The sequence below is a fragment of the Fulmarus glacialis genome, unplaced genomic scaffold (assembly GCF_000690835.1).
Source record: "Fulmarus glacialis isolate BGI_N327 unplaced genomic scaffold, ASM69083v1 scaffold15320, whole genome shotgun sequence".
Lineage (NCBI taxonomy): Eukaryota > Metazoa > Chordata > Aves > Procellariiformes > Procellariidae > Fulmarus > Fulmarus glacialis.
Genome location: NW_009189726.1, coordinates 1 through 25,477, shown reverse-complemented (window position 1 = coordinate 25,477; position 25,477 = coordinate 1). Strand labels below are relative to the sequence as shown.

General features: G+C 40.0%; 1 protein-coding gene across 1 annotated transcript; it reads right to left on the bottom strand.

Annotated features, from left to right (window-relative positions):
- Positions 1-2,170: 2,170 nt before the first annotated feature.
- CDK7 (cyclin-dependent kinase 7) lies at positions 2,171-25,270 on the bottom strand (the record flags this gene model as incomplete). The annotated part of the gene is made up of 11 exons (XM_009583203.1): positions 2,171-2,244; positions 5,451-5,598; positions 7,320-7,469; positions 12,916-13,002; positions 15,065-15,164; positions 16,230-16,348; positions 17,548-17,658; positions 19,285-19,353; positions 21,982-22,049; positions 23,968-24,001; positions 25,211-25,270. Coding segments are annotated over 11 exons (972 nt in total), but the record flags the coding sequence as incomplete, so codon positions are not given.
- Between the last annotated feature and the right edge of the window lie 207 nt (positions 25,271-25,477).

Here is a 25,477-nt window from a genome sequence, read left to right as displayed (position 1 = left end):
TAGATGACTAATTGCATATGATTGCACAGTAAGTTATATTCACCAGGAGTCCCAAATATTCCTTCCGGAGTTCTGACCTAAGTCAGAAAAGTTAAATCAAACTATCCGAAAGCCCGAGATTAACAAAAAAATACTGTGCTGATCCTTTTTCTAATCTTACCTTACTCTGTGATATACATACACTTTGTCTATGCACACCACCACCATTAAGAGCAAGGCAATTTTAGTCCCTGACACAGGTGGCTTCATTCATGAACTCAGCTGAAAACAAGACTTACTGTATATTCTCACGGTATAGAACAGACCGCAACTGTACACGCAGTGCACAGTATGCCAGATGAATTGCAGTGTGGGAGCTGGAAGGAAATAGCTCCTGAACTTATATTATATAGCAGCATTGTTATTTTTAAGCATCTGCTGTGGTAAATGCATGACTTGAAGTGTACAAGACAGTAGCCTTAGTCACAAAATATCCTCTCTCACAGTAACTGTCCTCTGTACATTCAAACATTGCGCATCTAACTCAGTACCTACTCAACAACTTTTGCCAAGAGGAGCTTGCCTAGAGGATTGCTACTTGTTCTACTGGAAAAGGTTTTCTTCAGGGAAGGGTGTCATCTAGGCACACACAGCATTTGACGAGAAGGGAATGGTGTTACTCTCAAAGCAAAGCTGACAGAATACTTAAAATTGTTACTGCCATGCAAACTCTATTTGTTATACTCAATAGTGAGGATACTCACTGAAAAATGCAGTATCTGTTTTAGGAACTGAAGGTTTCTAGCCTTTTAAGTCTAGTCAGAATGCTGCCCTAGATAAGTTCAATGCAAAAAAGTTTACAGTACTCCTAAGTCTCTCTTCCCTATTCAGACTAACATATTTTTGTACATATGCCTGCGAGACGTAGGACTGCAGTTCTCTTAATCCCCCAGCCTGCATTCAGGATGATGATGTTTGATTACACAGACAGTAAAAACTGCTGTAACTAATGTTATTTGATAAACATTTTCTCTACACTGCCAATTAGATCTTAGTGGGAAATTTAAGTTTAATTTTCAACTGCCAACAACCAATACAGAACACAGTAGGTACTGGGAGACTGGTAACTGTTCTCCCTCACATTGGCTCAAGGTAGCAGTAAAATGAAGTAACACAGGAGCAAGAAGATGGTTGCTCTTCCTCTACAAGCCTCAAAGTCTTCTACTAATACCCTTGCCACATACATTAGAAAACAGAATGCTGAAAGCGGTTCACAGGTGGGATAACGACAATGGCTCACCAGGTATCCCTGAGATCCACTGCACAGCAGGGGTGGGCATGCGGTTAAGCTGCATCAACAGCACCTGCTGGCTTGTTTCTCTCCATTTCAGAAGTTTGGTTACCCAGCAGCCACTCTGCAACACAGCCATGCTGGAAATCAGGCAACAGAGCTGAGCCCAGTATCTGCACTATGAATTGTTCAACAGCCACAGGTTGACAGGAGGGCTGGTATAGTTTTCCCAGCTGGATCTCCCTCCATCTCTTATTGCAATCTTGAGGCTGTGAAGGAAACAGTATTTATATCCTCTCAGATAATTTCTCCTGAAAGACTGGAGTCTGCAAAAAAACCCCAATACTTCACATTCAATCTGTGCATCATACTGTTTTCAATGTAGTGGATGTGTCCTTGGAAAGTCTTAATGCATGACTGCTGAGAGAGCACATGCAAACTCATCTGTTAATACATTGGCATATTAATTGGAACAAAAAAGCATCCTGCCCTTCCTTTATAACGATGCATTTTTTCCAACATTTATTATAGGGCTCGTAGACAATCATATGTACATCTAAGCTCCAGGTGAGAAGGGTTATTTGTAGTTTTCCTCCTTAGGATGTGCATCTGTACAGGATAGCACGTGATTCAGCAAAAAGGTTCTGCAAAATTAGTCTGTGTAAATCTGTAGCCAGCAAGCAGTTTTGACAGCTACTACCTCAAAGCACGAGTCAAAGTAACGACACAGCAAACCAGAGAAAGGAATCTTCTTGTTTTGCTTAAAAACACTTTTATTCAAAAAAAGAAGTAGGGTTAATGAAACCTCTGTTTCAGTAAGGAAATATTAAATTCACATTTTACATATGAAAATGTTACAAAATAACCATCCAGTGACTATTACAGCGTTTTTTTCAATGGTTCGGACTCGGGCCATTTTCACTCATTTTCATCCACCATCCACAGCAATCAAAAAATCAATTTTTTTGGTAATCCTGAAAAGTGTAAATCACATTGTTACCAAAGTAAAGGGGTCCAACCCCCTCCTCAAGGTTTTAGTGTTCATTTGATACTGTTCTTGAGATACATCTACTCTGAGATGCTTAATGCTGTTTGCTGCAGTGGCAATACATGATGACTTTTCCCAATGAATCTGTGAAAAAGTGCTAGAATCAAAGCTCACTTGAATCAGTACATGTACTTTAAATGAGTCCCAAATTCTGTAATTAAGTGTCAACTGCATTTAGGATACATGTAAGTATTTCTCTTTGTTGGTATAAAAAGCTAGCCAGTTAATTCTACTTTTAAACCTAACAAAGGCAAGCTATTCTAAGGCTTAACCCTGTCCCACCACACATACACTCTTAATGATTTTTCTTAACGTGCTGTCACTAGCCAGCAATAAGCTGTCTGCAGGAAGTAAGAGCACTTTTAGTGTCTGCCTCATTCTTTAACCATGTCTTTGTTTAGTATCAGCTGTAGAGATGATGAGGGCAGCAGTACTTTTCTGATTCTATTCCAGATCTTGTCCTCTCATTTCTTCATATGCTACTTATTTATAATGTAGGTAGAATAAACCATAGCTGCCTTCTGGGATGGATATGAAACTTACTATGAAAGGATCCAACTGTTTTTGCCTGCCCTATAGGCAGAGGTCTCCTCTAAAATACACTGACATTGAATCACATCCATGAACTTTAAACGAATGCCCAAACAATACAAATTCTTAACCTTAGATGTAAATAGAACTGTATTTTTTTTTCCAAACCAATGTAGAATAGTTCTGAAATTAGATAGATTTCTTGTACTGCATTAACTCAGGAAAAAGTTTAGTGCTGTATCTTTTATACTCTCTGTTTTGCGAACCTACGGCTACGCAGAAGTATAATTAATAGGACTAGAAATTGGTGTCCTGGGGAAGGAGTGCTGCTTTTGATTAAGTATTTACCAGAGGGAGGAAGATGGATGTCATCATAGCATCAGCATCTCCACATACCTTACTGATCAGAAATATTTGGTAGCAATACCTAGAAATGATGCATGCTTAATACTTTTCACAGGCAGCCGTCCATCTAGTGATAGTTCTCCCCTAAAGAGAGAGGCTGTTTTTTGAGAAGTACAGCTGCTGCACATTTAAGTTTGGTGAACATGCCCCACAGGCTACAGGGTTTTGTTCTTGTGGAAAAGCAGCACTTAAAGGGATAGCACAAATTCTTTCTCCTGGCAGCCAGCCCCCAGCACCAACATTTTATAAGAGGGTACCCATCAGTAATCACTCAGTCCATTCTGCTAAGTTCCAGAGTGCTACCTCAACAGGGCTAATGGAATGAGAATGTACTGTGCAGGATGCAAGCACAGGCCAGCCTAAGAACTTCAGGGGATGCAACTTATTTTTCTTTGAAATTACTTTTGCACATTTCCACCCTCAATAGCAATAAAAACCATACTGTGCTTCAAATTTTATTTAAACAAAGACTGTAGAATTGTTCTTTCAAACCAATATTCAGTTTTTAACTTTAGATGATAACGCCATGTAAGGATGTCAAATGAAATCCAGGGTAGCAGATTTGCTAGTTCTAACATTGGCTCTCTCCTTTAATTTCATTGGCACTAGAGGATCTACCTTTGAGACCTTCTGGTTCTGTCAGCCCAGCTAAGGCAGTAACAGAACATAATGGAAAATCCACATCAGAAAATCCATTATGTTTCCATTTCCACTCAGTGGAAATGACACTGCTTTTTATACTGGTACTCAAAAGTGTCAAACAGTAATGCTGACTTCCTAAATGCCTTAGTTATAGCCAATCTCAAAACTCCTGGCATTTAACACACAAGTCTGATTTCCTCTTGCTGAAGATGAGACTTTCAGAAAGACGTTAAAGCAATTAGTGTTCTAGTGTGATACAGCTCTGGAAACTCTGCTCATTGTCAAATGCAAGACTTCAAATAGTTAAGTCACAGAACTCAAGAAAGCATTTCTTTCTCTTTCCTGTCCTTTAGTTAATAGGCATATTTTAGGGCACGTACTCCAAAACACTAATCACAGACCCTCACATGGTCCTTGCAAAAGGAGCTAAAAAGCTTGAATTAATTACCTAAGCTATGGTAACTTGACAAGTTCCCACATGTCAGTTGATCCACGATACTGGGGTCAGCAAAGAGCACGCAAATAGTCAACTGATTAAATTTTTCTTTGATATTAGAATCTTAACCTAGTGAACTAATGCATTTTACTTTTAATTTGACAAAGACTAAGAAACAACAAGTCAAAGTGCCTAGAAAGTATGTTAAACTCTAATAATGTAGCTGTCTCTCTGAATTCAAGAGGAAATGCACTTTCATGGAAGCATCTCCATTCCAAAGAGGTATCACTCTTGTATCAAAACAGAGTCTCATACTGGCAATAACAAAAAGCTGATGTTAACCTGACAGCTGCCATCTAGCATATTCCAGCTGTTGAGACAACCAACTCCAACTTTAAGAACCGATATTTGCCTCTCTACTAGAAGGTCTGAGTAACTTAGTGTCAGATACAGGTCTTGAGTTTTTCTTGCCATGCTACTGTTTGGGGAAGACTGGAGGCTCCATATAGAAGTAAATGTTAGGGAATAGGTTTGCCTTTTAAAAGGCTCACAGAAACGTCCTTAATGTTTCTTACTCAGAGCGGTCTTAACAGTTAACTTGCTTAGTCTAAGAGAGAAAGAGCAGAAATTTCTCTTCTGAACCCAATTTACGTTCTCCAGTCTGTCATTTGAAAGAATAACATGCTGTGTTTCTCTCTCTCTCTCACCGCCTGCCCCGCCCCCCCCGCCTTTTTTTAAGTGATGTAAAGTTAAGTTATTTCCACCTCAGTAAGATGTCTCAGAAAAAAAATAAAGGGCAGCATCATAGCCTATAATTTACTGGGTAGTACCACACTCCATTACAGAAATTAATAGAATTAGATATTTCTTCTAAGAAATAGATTCGTAAGCATCATAAAAGAGCCGTTTTTGTACCAATTCTTTTAGAACACAGAACTAAGTAATTCTCACCCTGAAGCATTTATCCTAAAACATAAATCATTAAAGGGCTTCAGCTGGTGCTGGTGCCCAGGGATAGAGTCCATTCAGAGAGTTTTTGTTCTGAAACACTGGAAGTATCACATCCTCTCTGAGCATGTAGCTCCTATTTTAAAACAGGTGAAACATTAAGAGGTTACCTTGATCTATTCCTTCTGTTCTTTTCCTTTTTAAATTTAAAAGTGCATTTTGTTGCTCCTTTACAGCTTCTGCAGGACAGTTGGGTCTTGGCAGCTGATTTCCTGGAGTGGGTCCTGGTCGGCTACTGAAATACTTCTGTTTCAATGCCTTAATGATAATGGAAGAAAAATAACCAAGTAATTAGTATAAAGTGTCAGAACATCATCTATAAAGAGGTTATAATGAAATAAAGCACTTGCAATTGGACTACTTGGACACTTTTATATTAGAAGGTGGCCTCGGGGCAAATCAAGATTTTGTGTTCTCAACGACTACCTACAGCACTTTGATTTGTAAGCCAAGAGATAATTGTGTACTGTTATTTTTAACTATTGCTCAGACATCCTAACAAAACTCTAGACTACATTGCAGGAGGTCTTGTACAAGCAGCAAGTTTCTAGCTCTGAAGAGCTTACATTCTGAATAGACAGATGAGAGAAGAGGATAAAGAAGAAAGCAGGAATAAAGAAAGATTAAAAGAATATATCCTAAGTCTTGATCAGATCCAGGACCTGGACACCAACTGTTTCGCTAGCTTTTAAGATGGGTCTTTCCCCCAAATTTCTTTAACTGTGCTGTGTCTACACTGTGAACTGTAAGAAAAACGTAGTTTGAATTAGAGCAAAAGACAAATGCTAGTGAACAGGGTTAATTTCATGTAGTGGAATTACACACCCTATTTTAAGTTTTAGGAATTCCACAGCTTCCACAAACTGTGGTTAAGGAAAAGAGGCTAAGCTGTCTCTTAAGTAATCATTACCCTTGCTAATGTCAGGTACATGGTATTCAATGCCAGCTATAAACAAAGCCAATACAGTAAGCGCAAGTTGTTTCCTGCCTTAAACTGTGACATTGTCAACAAAAATGCTAGACTAGAAAAATCATATGTTTTCAATATTCAAGTCACCATCCTGCAATATGACCTGTAAAATGACTTCATACATACGAACTAGTACTACGAACTTCATACATACGAACTAGAGGTGTCCCAAGCATAGCAGAACTAAATATTTGGAAACTTATATTGAAAGTTCTTAAAGATGGTGACCAAAAAAACCCTGAATGTGTTCTGGAAAAGTCTTCCAGTAAAAAGATAAGTAACACATGCACTAATCCCCTGGACTGGGATCTGCCTTGTCTAACAAGCAGTGAGGGAGTCCTGGCCTTAAGGGGACAGCTGTTTCTTGCACGCTTCCCTAACAGCGTAAGGTGACAGAAATACAGTTCTGAAACTGCCAACTGCTTTATCTTCCTCCTAGCAGAAATCAATATTCTGAACTAGATCATTCTGCAAGATTTTCATTTGAAGTCATTCATTTCTCCCCATCAAGGAGCAGTGAAATTGAGATCAGTTTCACTAAAGTATAACAGAAAAGGATATTCAGATCAGAATGCTGGTTTAAATCACCACTGAATTTCATGTTAAAAAAGAATCAGAAAAGTTTAAATGAAATTGGAGAAGACACTGAATGAAGTAATGATGAAAACCTTTCAAACCCAGGGAATAAGATATGCTACGCTAAGACTTAAGTTTCATGCTTTATGTGACTGAATTTTGAATGTCAAATATAATGACTGTCTGAAGGTCATGACTCATACACCTTTTAGTTGTCTGCCTATGCTCTACATTGGGAATGGAGATGATCAGTCAGCATTATTCATGCCTTTCAGAGTTCTCTCTACAAAACACTGGAAATATGTTTCTGCTATTTCATAGACAGAGCTATATGACATTTCATTTCACACCTGGCTTACTGGCTTCAAAGCACATTTATCTGATATTAACAGTAGGTTAATGAACATTAGGACATAATGCAAGGGTACCGTACCTGAGTAGCCGTAACCCTAGTGCAAGGATTAAATGTGAATAAGCCTTGCAGAAGATTGAGCAAATCATCACCAGCTGCGCTGAAGATATGTTGAAGTGGCATTCCAGGGAAAGACTTAAATGTGACATAATCTGGAAGACTCGTCATCCCCTACAAAGACCAAACATGGAAAGTCAGAAACAGTTCAGGCTTTCACAGAAAGGGAACTTTGTATGGCTGTCCTTCAGCAGAATAAAATTATCTTTCAAAACACCTTGCTAATACATGGGCACTGAAATAAAATAAATGTAGGAATAGTAGGACACAAAGACTTTTTTTTTTTAAATAACTCTTACAGTTTTGTCACACTTGCCCTTTCCAAATGATCTGTCCTTCCCTTGCCTTAGTGGTGACCAGTCATAAAAGAAAAACTGCTAACAAAGAAAGGAAGTATGAAAGAACTTTAGAGTGGGTGCAGACAAATGAAGTAAAACTTTTTTCTTTTGCAAACTGACATGGTGGAAGAGACAAAAGAGCCAGTCTGCATTTTCTCCAAGTTAATAATGCACGGTCCTCCTCCTCAAAGTTAGCTGATCATCATGAGCATTTTGAGCTATGTTTGAAATGCACAACTGAAACTTTTTATCTGAGGAGTGGGGGAAGGGAAGAAAAATATGCCAAGCAGTTAAACAGATGAATTACGTACTTTTTTCTCCTGTAGGTATGAAATCAATCCCATTGTACTCAGATTCTATCATAAAAATGATCTTGTAATAGACAATTATCCAAACATAGTATTTTAATAGTGTTTTAAGTATTTCAAAACTTTAGTCATCATACTTCAGTAAGTTTATCCAAGCAAAATAAAATACTAACACTGAAGTGAAAAATGTGCTTAGTTATAATCTTGACAGTAAAAGTTTCAATTCTTGAAATGCATGGGTTTGCAAATTAATTAATTGCAAATTAATAAAAATGCTAGCAAATCTCCTTTTCTCTCCCTTGCCCACCTATATTTTAACTCTTCCTCTCCAAAGAAAGCAGAAATGTCATTGCAAAAATCTTCATGCATTTCATTTAGAATCCCAGAGCAACAACAGAATTGTGTGGGGCTAGTTGTGCCTTATACGATATTTCTCCATACGGCCATAGCTCCATTTGGTGATCACATACCATAGCATTCGAGCCTGTTTGGCCCTGGGCATTCCCAAACAGGCAATACACAGAGTCCCAGCATCAGTGTTACTGGCTCTTGCCAACCCCGCATTGTGCCACACATTCTCCCATCAGAGGTAAAGGCCCAAGTGCCCCTCCTGCCATTCCATCAGAAGGGCCTGGAAACCCCAGCCTTGCATTACCCAAACTTATTAGAGGTCCAGTTAGCACTACAAGGGGCTGGTCAGAAGCCACCAGTCCCTCTGAGGTGCTATGGAGGGTGCGGCTTATGTGGACTTCCAATCTAGTGCTAGATGTCACCATCAATGATAAATTGTGTTTGCATTGCCTCATTGATATAGGTGCTCAAATTTCTGTCATCATTAGATCACACATCAGAGGGGACCACCTCCCTCATATTGCAGTAGTCTGTGGGTTCACAGAACCATTCGTACCTCTTCCTGTACTCAGAGTCAAGTATGACTTCCCTAACAGGTGTAAGGCCCAAGGATCTGCAGTTTTGGGAGATTCTAACATCTTAGATATGAACCTACTCAGAAGCCAAACCTTCCATGATGTGCAAGGCAAAGTATGGTATCTTGGTACTTCTGAACTAAACCACCTGCTAAGTAAGTACCTCCCCCTACCTCCAGTGACCCATGTTGTTAATTTACAGCAGCACTCTGTAAAAACACACGCCCAAAACCCCATCACCTACCTCCCTTCTCACAGGGCTGGAAGAACAGGAAGTAGTCATTCACACCCTTGCCCTGTTTAGCAGCCCCATCTGGCCAGTGGGAAAACCCAACAAATGGGTCTCGGCATCCGACTGTTGACTACCGTAGCATACATTCTGCCTCCTCTCTGCTTCATGCAACAAGTCCTAATAGCTGCTGAAGGACCCAACACTATTTGCCTTGCTTCTTACCTATGGATGGCAGTTTTGGATGTTAAAGATATGTTCTTCTGGTGTCCCATCCACTCAAATGGCCAAGGTCACTTTACTTTTAAATGAAATAGCATTCAGTACACCTCTACTCATTTACCTCAAGATTATCTCCATAGTCATACCCTTACTCATGGTCTCTTAGCATTAGCTGAAATTTCTTCCACTCCTGATCTCTCTGGCCACCAGTATACCCATGACATTCTCCTGGGCAGACCTACACTTGAATCTGTTGCACAAGATGTGACCCTCTTAGCCTCAGCCCTGAAAGAACACTGGGATCTTTCTATTCCTCCCTGTAAATGCTAGGGTCCTGCCTAGAATACATGAATCTCCTTGTGCGCCAGTACCAAAAGTATTCCTGAAATCGTCTTGCAATCTGTTTTATCTTTACCTACTCCCTCCTCCAAACACAACCTCCAGAGATTTTAGGCACTTTATAAATTACAGCATGCCCATGTCCCTGGTTTTAGTCAGCTAGTCTATCCTCTGTATTCCTTGCTGCAAAAACATTTCACCTGGTACTGGAACACAAGTAATCAACAGGCCTTAACCCTTCTCCTAAAAAGTATTCAATAGTATCAATATTTAGGACCCCTCACCCCTACTGGCAGATTTGAACTCAGGGTCCGGTAGAGTGGAAACGGTGCCTGGTGGGAACTGTTCCAGGAAAGAAGTTCCAAGGACCCTACCCCTAAACCAATCCATTTTGGTAGCAAGAGGTGGCAAGATGCACAAGCCTTGTACTGTGAATGGAAGCATTTTTTTCCTGCTACCTTTTCTGACATTGACAACTCGTTGGGGATTGTCCCCTTACACTTAGGGTTTACACATCCCATTCTTCATGACATCCTTCACAACATTTCCTTTCCCTGAAGGTGAACTCAATCCATTGCCACTCAACACTGGATTCTTGGTATCCCTGTCATCACTGATGGAGCCCAACCTTCAGGCCCCAACCATTGTATTCTCATCCACCTCGCCTTTCCCATTCCTGTAGCTACCAACGATCACTCAGATCTGCCTATTACAAAAGTCCCTCCTTTCACCACCCCGCAGGAGGATGCCTGGTTTACTGATGGCTCAGCAATCCTCTGTAATGCCTGGTGTGGGCATGACACCGCTGTCTATACCACTGATGGCCAAATTGTTATGGCCAGTTGCCATGGTACTGCCCAGACGGCTAAAACTCCTGGCCCTTTGCTTAGCCATTTGCCCCTCTGCCCATGCTGTCTGTCACCTGGGCTGTTCTTCTAGGTGCACCTGGTGGCTTTCCCTCTTGGAAAGCAGGCTCCTTCCGCACACTTACCACAGAAATTAGGGGCCACCTTCTTTAGGAAGATATTTGCACACTTTAGCTGTGGGCCACGTTGATCCCGTTCTGCTCACCCCATGGCTGAGGCTAGGTGGAATGACTGAGAAGACACCACTACTGTAATCAGAGGGGTGGAAGTATAGTGGACACTGACACGCATGGTAAGTTGATAGCAGCCCAATAATAGCAGATGAAACTGAGGAAACCTTAGCCCAAACCTGCAACGTGGAATGTGGAACCACCATGGTAGCACACTGGTTGCATGAGCATTGGAGCTATCCCACTGTTAAAGCTTTAGCCCAGGTTGCAGCACACTGTGGAATACATCTTCAAATGTAGTGAACTGAATGTATTCAAATTGTATTGACAAACAGGGAAACCTGGCTTATGGAACCTCACTGCTTTAACACTGGTAGGAGGAAAACCCTACAGCTCCCCAATATGGAATCCTTCTTTAGGACTATTCTACACCTCCATAACCCAGAGCAGAATGTCACAGTTAACTGTGGGATTGTAAACAATGCAAACGGGAGACACCTCTGTATCAGTTAAGGGACCAACACACCAGTGGATCAACAATCAGTGTGTTGTATGCCTATGTTAACTCTTTTGTACCACGACCCTTAGACTTTCTCACTCTGTTGATACTGTATGCCTTTGGGCTAATGCTCCGACAGCTCTCTGAAGTGTAATATTATTCCCACATCTTTAAGTCCCTCTCCTGCTTCCCTCCCCAAACCCACCATATCATCCATACCCTTATCAGTATGAATTTATCTCTAATTGAATGGTTTTTGCAACATGAAGACTTGCATCAACTACTGAAACAGGCAAAGAAGCAACCACAACACACTTTAATAATCACGGTACCAGAGATCAAACAAATCCTGGAAAGTGGTTTTTTTTTTTAACAATTAAAAAAAAAAAGAGAAGAGTCAAACATAATTGGTAGGAATCCCTTTTAGGATGGCCTCCCACCGTTAGGGGGATTTGGAACATCCTACTTCTTTACCTAGTTGTTATCCTTATTTTGAGTGGCTTCTTACTTGTTTTAGTTGTCATATTAAAGATTTGTACGTGGCTTTTGGCCCACATTGTTCTGATGGTTTCTTGGCGCACCGCCTGATTGATCATCTTGTCTCAATTTAACCCTCCATCACTCCATGACCAGACTCCTCTCCACAACTGACACTCCCAGTGAGGTGGGTAGTGTCAACATCGGTCTTGGCCTTCTGCTGCCATGGCAAGACAACCACCCTTTCCCCAACACAGTCATATAATGAAGGGGTGAAAATGTGGGGCTAGTATTGCCTTATACAGTGTCTCCTCCATATGGTGATCACACGTCTCATATGGCTATAGCTCCATTTGGTGATTGCATGCTACTTAAGGTAGCATCTGAGCAGCATTCACACAAAGGAAAACTGGCACAGAAGGAGAGCAGAGGTGAGATGTGATGACTGGTTAGCAAGTCCAGAGAGCGCTTCCACAACTCAACTGCAAAAGAGGACAGTCTGATCAGGGAATTCAGGACTCCCTGTGCCCGACAGCTGATCCAAGTCACTCATCAGAAGTTATGCCCTGCTTCCTGTCAGTCTGCCTGATAACGATGGTTAGGAAGGTCATTGTGTGCCCTGACACCAAGTTTAGCCTGGTGTTACTGAATTACTGAATTTACTGTCATCTCAACAGAGATAATTGTACTACTAATTTGTATTTGTTACAGTACCGTTACTCTGAGATAAATTGTTTATCCCGAAAGCTGTTGGTCTGGTGTTTTTTACTGTATCCCAGAACTATAACTTATCCAGGCCAACTTACGTCCCTACAAATTGTTCCTACTTCTGAAAGTTATTAAGGCCTTTCAGGTTAAAGCAGACTAATTAATCAAGCATCTCAAAAACATTAAGCAACAACAATAATTTCACACCAATAGTCATGGGAAACTGTGGATACACACAGAAAGGAAACCAAGAAGTTTCATTACTGTTACTTAATGCTCACAACACTGCTATATTGACCAGAGATTTGCCAAGAGAAACAATAAATCTCAGCTGCTTATCCTCTGCTTTGCGAGATCAGGCAGTTGCCTTCTGAAAATCTACTCAAGTGTTCCGGTATACCCTTTAATTTAATTTCAAAAGCTAAAATAGAGAATATCAAGTAAAACTAGTGTCAGTCTGTTAAACAAAAGAACTCACAGGCCACTGTTCTTCTGTTGGAGTGCCCAGTGTTTCAAATATCCTTGTCAGCTGGTCAAGATCAGAGTCTCCGGGCAAAAAAGGAACCTGGAAGAAGGCAAGAGCATTTGATTGAATTAACTTCTGAACTTCAATTCTAGAGAGGAGCTTTGAGCTATCCCTCATAATTGCAGGGCAAAACATCTTTGTATACCAGCTGCCCACAAAGAGGTACACTGAATATTTGAGACTTTCTAGTGATGTCCAAACAGATTCTGAAGGTTTCTTGCAACCCAGGCTTGACATCACTGACTGGATAGCAGAGAGCTAAACATAGGATTAAACCACCTCTACATTAATGTAAAATAACTAAACGCAGGAGAGGAAAGATTTTACATCTAAGTTGCCAGTTTAAAATTGGTTGGTCATAGTGATCTTTCCATCATAGAATCATAGAATGATTTGGGTTGGAAGGGACCTTAAAGATCATCTAGTTCCAACCCCCCTGCCATGGGCAGGGACACCTTCCACTAGATCAGGTTGCACAAAGCCCCCTCCAACCTGACCTTGAACACTTCCAAGGACGGGGCATCCACAACTTCTCTGGGCAAACTGTTCCAGTGCCTCACCACCCTCATCTGCTCACCACCCATCATCTGCTCCCTGAAATTACGTTTTATATATATTCAAAACATTTAAAGTGAACTGTAACTGGATTACACATGCAACAGTTAGACTGATGGAATGAGATCACAGCATGAGGGAAAGTAGTGACCCACTGGGATAGAAACTGACTAATCACTGTCACATCTCATTTAAACTAAGCAGAAGACAGAAAAGGGGATATCTGCCTAGTTCGACTTGCGGCTTGCACACCAGGCACACAATGCAAGAAAAAAGGGACATTGTGACCAAAGCAAAATTACAAAGAATTAGAGGCAGTATTTAACTAAGTAGTACACTAGGCAGTGTAAAATTTTGGTGTCATGAAAGCCACTTGACCATAAACTGCTTTTGTAAAGCTCCCAGAAGTTGAATTGTCCCTCAACCCAGTACACTCAGGAAGAAAAAGGACAGATACATTTAAAACTATTACAGTGATAAAACTGAACCATAACACATTTTCTGCTTTGTGAGAAACCAAAGAATCAACAGAATTCAACAATTTCTTATTTGCTTTCTGACTTTCCTTGAGTTCATACCACTTTAGCAGGTCTAATGCATATTTATGTATACATCACTAGCACTGCTTAAACAGCCACTGTACATTTCCATTTCTGAACTGCCAACAAAATTGTACCAGCACACCTGTTTGTGTGATAAACCAAGGCAAAAAGATTTCTTTCAAGGTGTTTTCAGACTGACCAGTTCCCCAGTCTGGTTCATGATATGGCCACACAAACATTTAAAGTACGGTGCAAAACCCAAGCAGAAGCCACTTACGCATGGAAGATAAATTATACTGGAGGATGCTTCATGCTTTCAGCTGTGTCTGTGCCCCTGCCCTTCATTCCCCACCCCACACCTTCACGTCCTCTCCAAAGAGCTACGTAATAAATGGTCTACTTCAGTAAAACATACTTAAGGACCATTACATCTGTGTACCATACTCGAGTGTCATAGGATTAGCCTGATGTTAACCTTCAGCTTCATTCCAGTATTGTCGACTAACCACAGCTTAGAAAAACATCAGCCTTCTGCTCATTACAAATAAACCCACAATTAAGATACTGGTGATAATTATTTACCGTTATTGAGGAACAATGTATAAGGGACAGAGTATGCATGTATCTATGATGTCACATTTCTAGAAGGATAGCAAATGAAAACTGATAGAAGGCTGCGTGAAAGGATAACGCTCAGAGGACTGGAAGAGTTATCTACTCGACCTTCCCCAAGGCAAGACTGTGACAGCTTGTTTGAATTTTTTTACCCAGCTGTTTTTAAAGCCTTCCAATGATTGTAATCCTTACGGAACCCCAACCTATTCCAAAACTTCACTTTCCTTACAGTTAGCAACCTTTTGGAAGCTTTCCCCCCCTCCTCTTCTTCCTTTCTTAAACAGCCTAACTGCGTTCGCCTGCTGTTGTTAGCAGAAAAGAGGAAGCCCACATACGAAGTTGTAATGCCCTGAAGAGCAAATACAAAATGCTTACATTTGAAAACTTACCCTGAGGAGCAATTCAGCTAAAATACAACCAACAGCCCACATATCGACACCAACACCATACATTCTAGCACCAAACAATAGTTCTGGGGCTCGGTACCACCTGAAAAGAAAACACAAAAAAATTTGGGAAAATCACCTGGCTTTGCTCAAGTCAAATGCTGTATTGTAGCAATGCAAGAACTACAAAGAAGATGCTGCTCCTGCCTATACATTTTTCAGACACTGAAGAGCTGTACTGTACCCTGCAAAGTGTTTTGTTTAAGAAAGACTGAACAAAATTGTGCATTCCTCACCATGGGGTCACATATAACCACAAATTAACTACAGTTTCAACTGAGCTGATTAACAAGCAACAGAAATGCAGATGTGCAAAGGAAAAAAGTATTTGACAGGCAGTTTTGCATGTTATAAACCAAAATTTTCTTTAAACTTTATGTTGAAGAAATGACAGAAAGACAGAATTCCTTCCAGCTTCCAAAAATCTCCATACCAACAGACCTACGCATAGAGACTAGTTTTATGCAAAATGAACCTTGATGGCAGTTGTTTAAAACGTCTACTTCCACTGCCTAAGAACAATGAAGTTTAATGCAATGATCTAATACACGCTGCATTTGAAACTACTGTAGCATTTCTGCCTTTTGAATAAAGGTGTTAAAACAAACCAGCTTTGCCTGAATACTTTTAGCATTAGAGCAGACAAAAGGAAATACCTTGCGTATGCAGAGCTGCTTTTTAAAGCATACCTTAAATAAGCATGCCATAAATAACATCAATAAATATTTTAATTCGTTCAAGCTTTTTTCTCGTAGTAGGTAATGTCACTAGCTACAAAAAAAGATTCTAGGTCTCGTGATTAACAGAAAATAACAGCTGTCTTGCTCTGAAAGGCAGGCTTATAGGCAGATACATATTAGTTCCATGCGTTTCAAAAGAGTATCATACCCCAGAACAACGCCCATGGATGCATATTCTAGCAGTTCTTATGGAGACTTTGCTAAACAATGCTTTCTTGTGTTTTCTTTATGAGGCTCTTGCCACTACAGCCATATCACATGAGCTAGATGTCAAACTTTGAACATGTTGATTTGACATAACATATTTCAAGAGACACTACAAAACAGCTACACAATCACTATGCAAGAAACAAAATAGAATGTCTTACCTTGTTACTACCTGGTGTGTATAAACTCTATTCGGGCTTCCAAAAGATTTTGCCAAGCCAAAGTCAGCCAATTTTAAAACTCCATTTTCATCTAGCAACAAATTATTTGGTTTAAGATCCTGTTAGTACAAAAAGCAAAGAATGAATTTTGTCAGTGTTTATAAAAACAGACATACAATGAACCTCCTGACAGGTGTGCCATAACAGTATTCTAAAATGCAGGCTTTTGATTCTATCGTAAGTCTACATTGTGAGGAAAACCAGGAAATCAAGTATTTCATCATACATGAAAATCATAGTGAAACACACCCATTTGAATATTATCATATTTAAACTGCAGAGTTTAAAACAAAACCTGCCTCTTGATAGGTTTCAACTTTGCCACAGGAACAGCAGTTCTGTCTTAACTGCATAGTACCCAAATGAATAATAAAAAGACCTTGCACATGTTTCAAATAACTGTAGAAATCATGGAAGTGATACAGTTTAATACAGTAACAGTGTGTTGTGGGTTAACCTCTGGCCAGCAGCGAAGCACCCATACAGCCATTTGTTCACTCTGTTCTCATCCCGCCCCCCTTAGCAGGATAGGGGAGAGAACAAGAAGAACAAAAGCAAGAAAACTCTGGAAGCAATATAAAGGCAGTTTAACAGGTGAAGGAAGGAGGAAAAAACCCAAACAAGCAATGCAATGGAAATCATTCACCACCTTCTACAAGCAGATTGATGCCCAGCCACTCTGTAACCACCACCACTTTGGAAGCCAAAACACCCGCTTCTTCCTCTACCCCAGTTTTTATTGCCAAGCATGGCGTTATATGGCATGCAGTATCCCTCTGGCCAGCTTGGGTCAGCTGTCCCCGCTGTGTCCCCTTCCTCTTCTTGCCCACCCCCAGTCTACTCACTGGGGCAGGGGCAGAATGAGAAAAAGAGAAAGCCTTGGCAGTGCCCAAGCACTGTTCAGCAACAGCAAAACATTGGTCTGTTATCAAAACTGTTTTAGCCACAAATCCAAAACACAGCGCCTTACCGGCTGCTGTGAAGAAAGTTAAATCCATCCCAGCCAGACCCAGTTCACAGTGCTAATCAAAGTCACATGTAACTTGAGACACTTTTATATAAATATCTAAATGATAACCACATCAGTAATTCTTAACATTTCTGGTACTGCTATTGTCCCTCCAAAACAGCTAGCATGAATGCTTATGGACTAAGAACATAGGAACTTCAAAACTATCTTCATTAGACTTTAGACTCGAATTCTATCAAATATGACTTTGGTTACAGCATAAAGGCTATCAGTTTAGTACATGCTTACCCTGTGTAGAATCCAGTGCTGATGTAAATATTCTAATCCTTGAAGTGTCATCAGCATATATGCCTTGATGTGAGATTGTGTCAACACAATACTAGTATCCTTTATAATAACCTGTAAAGTGTTAGATTGATAGTAAAGCTTACCATGCAAGATTAACTTACTTACACTCTTGCAGCTCAGAAGTTATTTCATCCTTTAAGACAAAGTTCGAATTGGCAGTCACACATTCTCTACCGTTCTCACTATTTTTCCAGAAAAATAGGTCTATTCTGGAGATCAGAAATTGAAATGGGGAGTCCAGATAGCCCACATGAACTTTGCATAACCAGCAAATGAGAAAATGGGTGGGAAACACAAGTTTATTATTTTATCTCAGTTCCAGGTTGATACCCAAACTTACAAGACAAAAATGTACACATAAAAATTATAAATGTGTCAGTAAACTTGAAATTATGTTCCCACTTATTCCTTCTTTCTTCATGCAACCTAAGCACCTAATCTTTGTAAATGCAATGGTTTCCTCTTCTATTTCCACGAAGACGAGAAGGTATGGCCACTTTACTATATTTTAACAAATCTACTTATGTTTTTCTACATTCTTTGATTTTTAACATTAAAATTCTATGTAAACATCATGTTTGAAAGTATTTTCTACACTACTTCCCAAAACTTGCTTGTTAATATTACTGTCGAGTTCAGCACCAGCCTTTCCTAAGCTTTAAGTTGTTTGAGACTTACAAAATACCTGTCTAATACCACACAAAATTTCATGTATGGAGCACATGCTCAATCACAACAGGCTGCAGTCCCAAATGGTGGCTCGAGTGATACCACAACACAGAGTTAAACGCCCTGCATAGCACAGCATTATGTAGTACAAGAGTATTTCATTCCTCTTTGTACACTGTATCTTCTTCAGCTCTAAATAGTTACTAAGTAAACAGAATAAATCCTCTAGAAAGTCTACTCATTACTTCAACTTCTATTAGCTAAAAAAATGACCTAACCTTTTCAGTCTTGCATTCATTTAAATTTCAGCAAGCCTGTCAATGTTTTCTTTTACTATTTTAAATGCTAGCCCCATATCTTAACAGCATATATGTAATAAGCTAGCTTAATAACTACATTAATTTCAGTCCAGAGTAGGTATAATGTGTGCATATAGAGATTTGACGTGAATTGCCATATAGGACAGTCTTCCAAAATGAAGAATCTTGCATCAAAATATCTCATATAAAGACTTCCGCAAAGACAAATTGACTTAAGGTCTTGGAGAATGAAACATCTGCAAGATGCTGATTTGCAAGTACCTAGCATTGTTACATTTAAAAGAATGGTTCAGGTGCCTGCCTGCGATTTTTAGTACCAGCTCATCACTTGGTATACTTTAGTATCACACTTACTTGAACATGTTTGATGATATTATGCTTAGCAATTGCACTCCAAGATGCTGATCTATGGCTGAGGTTCTACCTCTGACTGGAGTCCCAGAAAACTAACATAGTAAACAATCTGTTTCTTGATGATCATGCTGACAAGTATTTAAAAGTAAAGGCATTATCAGCTGAGAACTCAGAAAAATTGTCAGATTGTTCAAACTACTTTTAAGACATGATCTTAATCAACTGACATAACGAAAGTCACCTTTCTAACATGGGCAAAGGTAAGCCTGTTAAAGTAGTATTTTCAAAAACTATTTGAAGATACTGAAATAGAAGTCTTTAAAAAATATTTTACCTCTAGATCCGTTTCCATAAAGTCAAACACCAAACTAATATTGGACTTGTGTCCAAATGCATCTAGAAGCTGTAAAACAAAATACATTACGATGAAGCATACTCTCATACTTCCAGTTTTCTAAAATTCTGCACCATTGTAGCCTGCATGTGGATTTTCAGCTTGCTGAACTGGTTTACGTTTTTTGACTTGCAATACAAAAATTCTTAGTTTAGCTTCTTAACTCAGTCTCCAAAAAAAAAAATCCCCATTAAGTACAATAATAACATTTTACACAATTGCCCCTCCTTCCTGGAGTTAGGAAGAAAAAATAGAAAAAGAATTAACTTTACCATGTTAGCTACAACAGATAATCTAATGCACACCTTGTCCCCTCGGTGGTACTGGTGGATGAAAAGCTGGACGTGAGCCAGCAACGTGCGCTCGCAGCCCAAAAGGCCAACCGCACCCTGGGCTGCATCAAAAGAAGGGTGGCCAGCAGGTCGAGGGAGGTGGTTCTGCCCCTCTACTCTGCACTGATGAGACTCCACCTGGGGTACTACGTCCAGCTCTGGAGTCCTCAGCACAGGAAAGACATGGACCTGTTGGAGCGGGTCCAGAGGAGGGCCACAAAATGATCAGAGGGATGGAACGCCTCTCCTCTGAAGAAAGGCTGAAAGAGTTGGGGTTGTTCAGCCTGGAGAAGAGAAGGCTTTGGGGAGACCTTATTGCGGCCTATCAGTACTTAAACAGAGAGGGGGACAAGCTTTTTAGTAGGGCCTGTTGCGACAGGACAATGGGGAATGGTTTTAAACTAAAAGAGGGTAGATTTAGACTAGATATAAGGAAGACATTTTTTACGATGAGGGTGGTGAAACACTGGAACAGGATGCCCAGAGAGGTGGTAGACGCCCCATCCCTGTAAACATTCAAGGTCAGGCTGGATGGGGCTCTGAGCAACCTGATCCAGTTGAAGATGTCCCTGCTTATTGCAGGGGGGTGGCACTAGGTGATCTTTAAAGGTCTCTTCCAACCCAAACTATTCTATGATTCTCTCCCTGAACTTTGGTGTTCTATAAAACTCCTACCCTTTCTTGAGATCAGACCAAGTTTTCCCATGGATTCAGCTCAGTGTATCTGCTTCCTGTAAGCATGCAGTATTTAGACATTCTAAGCATTAGGCTTATTAACTTCCTTTCAAAGATATTCTTAGGCATGTATTTATCTACATAGCAAGCTTTCTAGGATAAATAAAACTCTTTGGAGAATATCCAAATGGCCCTTTCTTAGGATGAAGCTGTAAAAAAATAGAATCAGTTTTTAATTTGAGATAACACAAGCGTGATGCTGAGTAAGAACAACAGATCATATAGCCTGGTACTCTACCCTCAAGATCAAGAAGGTATGCTCTCCATGGTGTGGCTCATTCCTTACAGTCCCAGTATGATGACCACATGAATTACCCAACTGCAAGATAGTCGTTTGCATAGTTCATAACAGCAGTGTCTGTGCTCATGCCCTTCCTCTGCAGAAACCATGGTAACAGGAGATGCTATGCAGGTGAGCCAACAGGCTTGGCCACTTTTTGTAATTCATGCCCCTTACACTTCCAATATCCACAACAGTTTTATCAGGACTGCTAAGAGGGGTACAACCTCGTCTATTGCCTTTAGTACCTGCTTATGGACCTGCTGATCATAAATTTGTCTAATTCCTTTCTGAACTGCTGATGCTATCTGCTCCTACAATGCCCATGGCAACACATTTGAGAAATTCACTACACAGTGTCAAGTAGTACAATTTCCACCTCCCTGACCCCCAACGCAAGTATGTTTTAAACACATCTCTTATTTCTAGCACTGTGGGGTTTTGCAAATATCAGTTCTGTGTGCACTTTACCTACCACCTCAGTTTTGTAGACCTCCCCATCCCCAGCCTTTTCCTCTTCAGAGTGAGGAATCCCGGACTTTTTCATACAGAAGATGCTCCATCCCTTTGCCATTTTAGTTGTCTTTCTCTGCTCATTCTCTAACTTTGATAGCTAAAGCAACCACTTCGAAAGTAAGTTTGCAATCCAGAAGAGAACCATATTTCCACTCTGAAAAAGTGTTATTAGTTAAATAAAATAACTGGAAAAATTCATATTTGGTCTAATATTCATGGCAGACCTTCAAATTATCACTATAAGCTAATCTTAAAATATCTTTAGCTCCAGCTGGGTATCTGCAGCTGGAAGTCAACCTAAATGCAACTGAAAAGATACACGTTTTACTCCTTCCAACAGAGGTTTTAGATACCAGCCCTAAAACCTAATAAGCCACATGAATCCCACTTTACCATTGCTTACAAAAGCCTGCTTTTGGCTGTCACCAGTTCCATGTGAAACAAACAATCAGGTAAATTCAGCACTGTACTCATTTGCAAGTCTATCGGAGAGATGCAAAATCAGGCGATCTAAATTTCCACAATTCTCCCCACCATTAATATCCATACAGCACAAGGCTAAAAAGTAAGAGGATTTCAAAAGAAACTACTTTTTGTTATTGAAATAGGTGTTTTGCTGTAACAGTTTGTTTTACTGCCCATTTTGGGCTGGAAAAAATAGCTCAAATAAAATTAAGTACCACCTCCATGACCCAACTAATTCTAAATTTCAGTTTGAACCTGTACCAAAAGTATTTGAGGACTGATTCTAGAAGTAGCATTCATTTTACTTACACCAATAATATTCGGATGGCTTAGCTCCTGTAACAATTTTATCTCCCTGAGGGCTGTTCTGTTGATTCCTACATTGGGGAAAAAAAGAAATTAAAAAAAAAGGAACAAAAAAAAAAAAGGTGAGAGACAGAACAAAATTAAAAACTTTGGATTAAGCTGCAAAGAAACCTCTCATTCTGTTACTCACTAACGATTTACTGCTACAAAGTACTTTCTCACCACTCAACAAAGTACACTGCCATAGATAAGTAGATTGCTGCAGAATAAAAGCAGACACACACTTCCTTCCACAGCAAATAAATTCTACACCACAGTAATCAGATTTAGATTATGAAGCAACATGTCTCCTTTTTGGCAAAATGGGAAAGTTCTAGAAAAAAAGTCTAGAAGTCTAGAAAAGTCTAGGAAAAAAAAAAATCATCTTTTTCAGGGTATTGTCAACTTTGGTTTTATTTTAAAGAAAAGTTACATCTTGCAAATATCAATTCCTCAATGTGTTTCACTTCCAGAGGGAGGTGCATTGACAAACCTCATTAATGTATCTCTTTTCTTTTTGACATAGCATTACTTAATAAAGCAAGGCACGTATATTCACGCTGTGGCATAAAAGGTACAGTGGCCAAAACCTGCTTACCCTTGCTTGAATCCTTTAACAGCCAGATTTTATAGAGGAAAAACTGCGGTGGGGGAGGGGGGCGGGTGCGGAGGGGGGGAAAACAGTGCACTTTGGCAGTCACACTGACTGCACTGCATCAAACCATGATTCCTGCAGGGTAACAATTCCTCCTTCAAAAACACTGGTATGTACGGCTCGTACGAAAACTGATTGGCAAGCAAATGCTCCTGTGGTATGTTGTGCAGGAAGTTTCAGCTGTGCATGAGCTGAAAAACAGTGTCCTCCCAAAACCTGGGATATGGTTCAACTCCTGGTAAGACTCCAGCAAAGTTTTGGGCAAAGCTACGTGGATTGCTTTACTCTCCTGCTTTGCCTATTTTAATTACCTATTTTGGAATCAAGTTGACAATGGCTGCTTTCGGGTGGGCAAAGCCTTAGATTAAAAAAAAAGTATGCCAGGTTATGAGATAATACAGGGAAACCAGACATGATCATTATTTTTAATAACATCTTCGAACTATAGCTAGACATTGTATAGGCCAAAAGTAATGACTGTCCTTAAAGGACATGAGTCTTCTGAGGGCAAGGTGGATCACGACTCTCTGGCAGTCAGCTCAACTGTGAGACTCTGGGATGAGTGCTCAGTTTCCGTTTAAAAATTCTTCCCTTAGAATGGAATTAGAGAGTTGAGAACAAAGATTCTTCACCGGAAAGCTGGTAACCTGATGCAGGATCCCTGAAGGATGGCAGCCTACACACATACAAAATTCTACTGGACCACACAGGCTGTAAGAGAAGACCAGGATTATTGCGTTTTTACTTCCAATATCCATGCCTAAAGGCACGTGGCTGGTCAGAGCACGTGATCAAAAGACACTGCTCTATACACCTGATTTCTCAACGTAAAACAAACCCACACAGAGACAAGAGTTTTAAGATCTTGTTTTTATCAACTTCTGTCTCAGCATAAATCACAAAAATAGAACAAAGGAAACATCTGAAAACAGAGATAAATACTCTCACCTATTTTAATATTTAAGGCACAGAGATGCATCAACACAAAAAGGTATTCTAAACTCAGTGCTGTAAAGATTATTATTCTATGCCATATTCATGTTTGTATTCCACTTAAACTGAGAAGCGAAGCGGTTATATACTCATATTTAGACATATACTAAGCATGCAGATATCTCCGCTGCTTTTTTCTGTCCCTGCAGCTTGGGAAGCAATCCTCTACTAAGCCTTATACTGAGAGTTGAGCTCTCAGTTTTTCTCAGCCGAGCTATGGTGTTGGAAGTTAATGTACCAACTGACAAAAATAAAGCAAACAAAGCACAGCTTCTGCAGCATGAATTTGTTTTAAAACTCACCATCTTTAGCTTCTGATCTATGTCCCAGTTTAATCTGAAAAAAAACGTTTCATATCATATAAGGTTAAGCCATCTGCCCCAACAGTAGGGGATACATTCTTTTTTTTTTTCCTTAAAAAAAAAAAATTGTCTCCACAGTATTACTTTTTATAAAAGCTTAAAAATAGTCATGATGGCACTGGAAACAGACATAACGCAAACTGGCAGCATAAAATGCTTTGTAGCCACAAAGCTTTATTATACCACTAACAAGCTTCTCCTCAGGGAGAAAGGAGGGCAAAGTAATTGACAGTCGTTTTGGAATGATTCTAGTAAAATTAGCATACTCTGTAAACTCGGGCTGGCTTAAAGTCCTTCTATCTCAATCATCTACTGCCCTGAAATTTTCAAGTCCAGAATCCTCCCATTGGTATTTCCAGATGATAAAAGTTAAGAAAACATTCTGATAAAGCAAGAATGCTTTTCACAACAGCTGCTACTAGTAGCAACCATACAGGAAAAGTATTATAATGCTAAAAGGGATTAGTGTATAAAAAAAAATTACTTACTATTAATATGGTTCAACTTGCCTAGTAAAGAAGGCTCTTTAACGAACCAAAGCACTGTAATGTGCATTTTTCATCCCTCACAAAGCACAGCTAATCACCTATTTTTAATACAAAAACTTCCTGCAGTCTCTTCAGATAGTATGAAGTGAAACACTTTATGACAACATTGACATTTTCAACATTTGTATTATTCAAACAGGTAAGTTGCAGATCTAAGGTCACTTTTGTCAAATTTTGTCAAAAAACTACCATCAATTCTAAAGAACTTAATCAGGAGTAACATTCCTGGACTGAAGGGAATCAGGCACAGCAGGAGGAAAGATTAAAAAAAGAAGCCACTATCAAGGACTAATAAAGTCTGAAGTTTGGAAATGTGGTTTGTTTTTTGGTTTGTTTGGTTTTTTTTTTTTTTTTTAATAAATCTAACAAATAATCGAAATTTCAAGTTACATACAGGTAACCCTTCAGAAACTCAGAAATGTAGTAAGACTGAAGCTAGTTTCTCTTCTTGGGGCACAGGAGGGGGAGGGCGGGCATTAAAGACAGGTTAACTATATAATTTAAACAAAACACTCTAGAAACAAAAATATATATCCTCCCATTACCCATTAAGTCGGTCAAAAAAGAAAGTCATTAGGCAGGTCAAGAGCAACCAATCGCTTGGCCACACAATGGGAAAATATTCTGGCACTCACCTTTTTAATAGCCACGATTTGGTTGGTGTTCTTATCCTTCGCTTTATAGACAGTAGCAAACTAAGGAGAAAGAGGCTTGCGTGACTACAGGGGCAGACAAGCCGCAGGGCGGGTGCCAGCGCTGCCTTCTCAGGGGCTCCCCAGGCCCAGCTCCTCCGGTCGGAGAGCTGCTCGCGCCAGGGCCTTCCCCCAGCAGGAGGCCGTGAAACCCCGCTGTCAGCACGCTGGCGGGGGACAACCCGCCTCCCCTCTCGCCCTACAACCGCG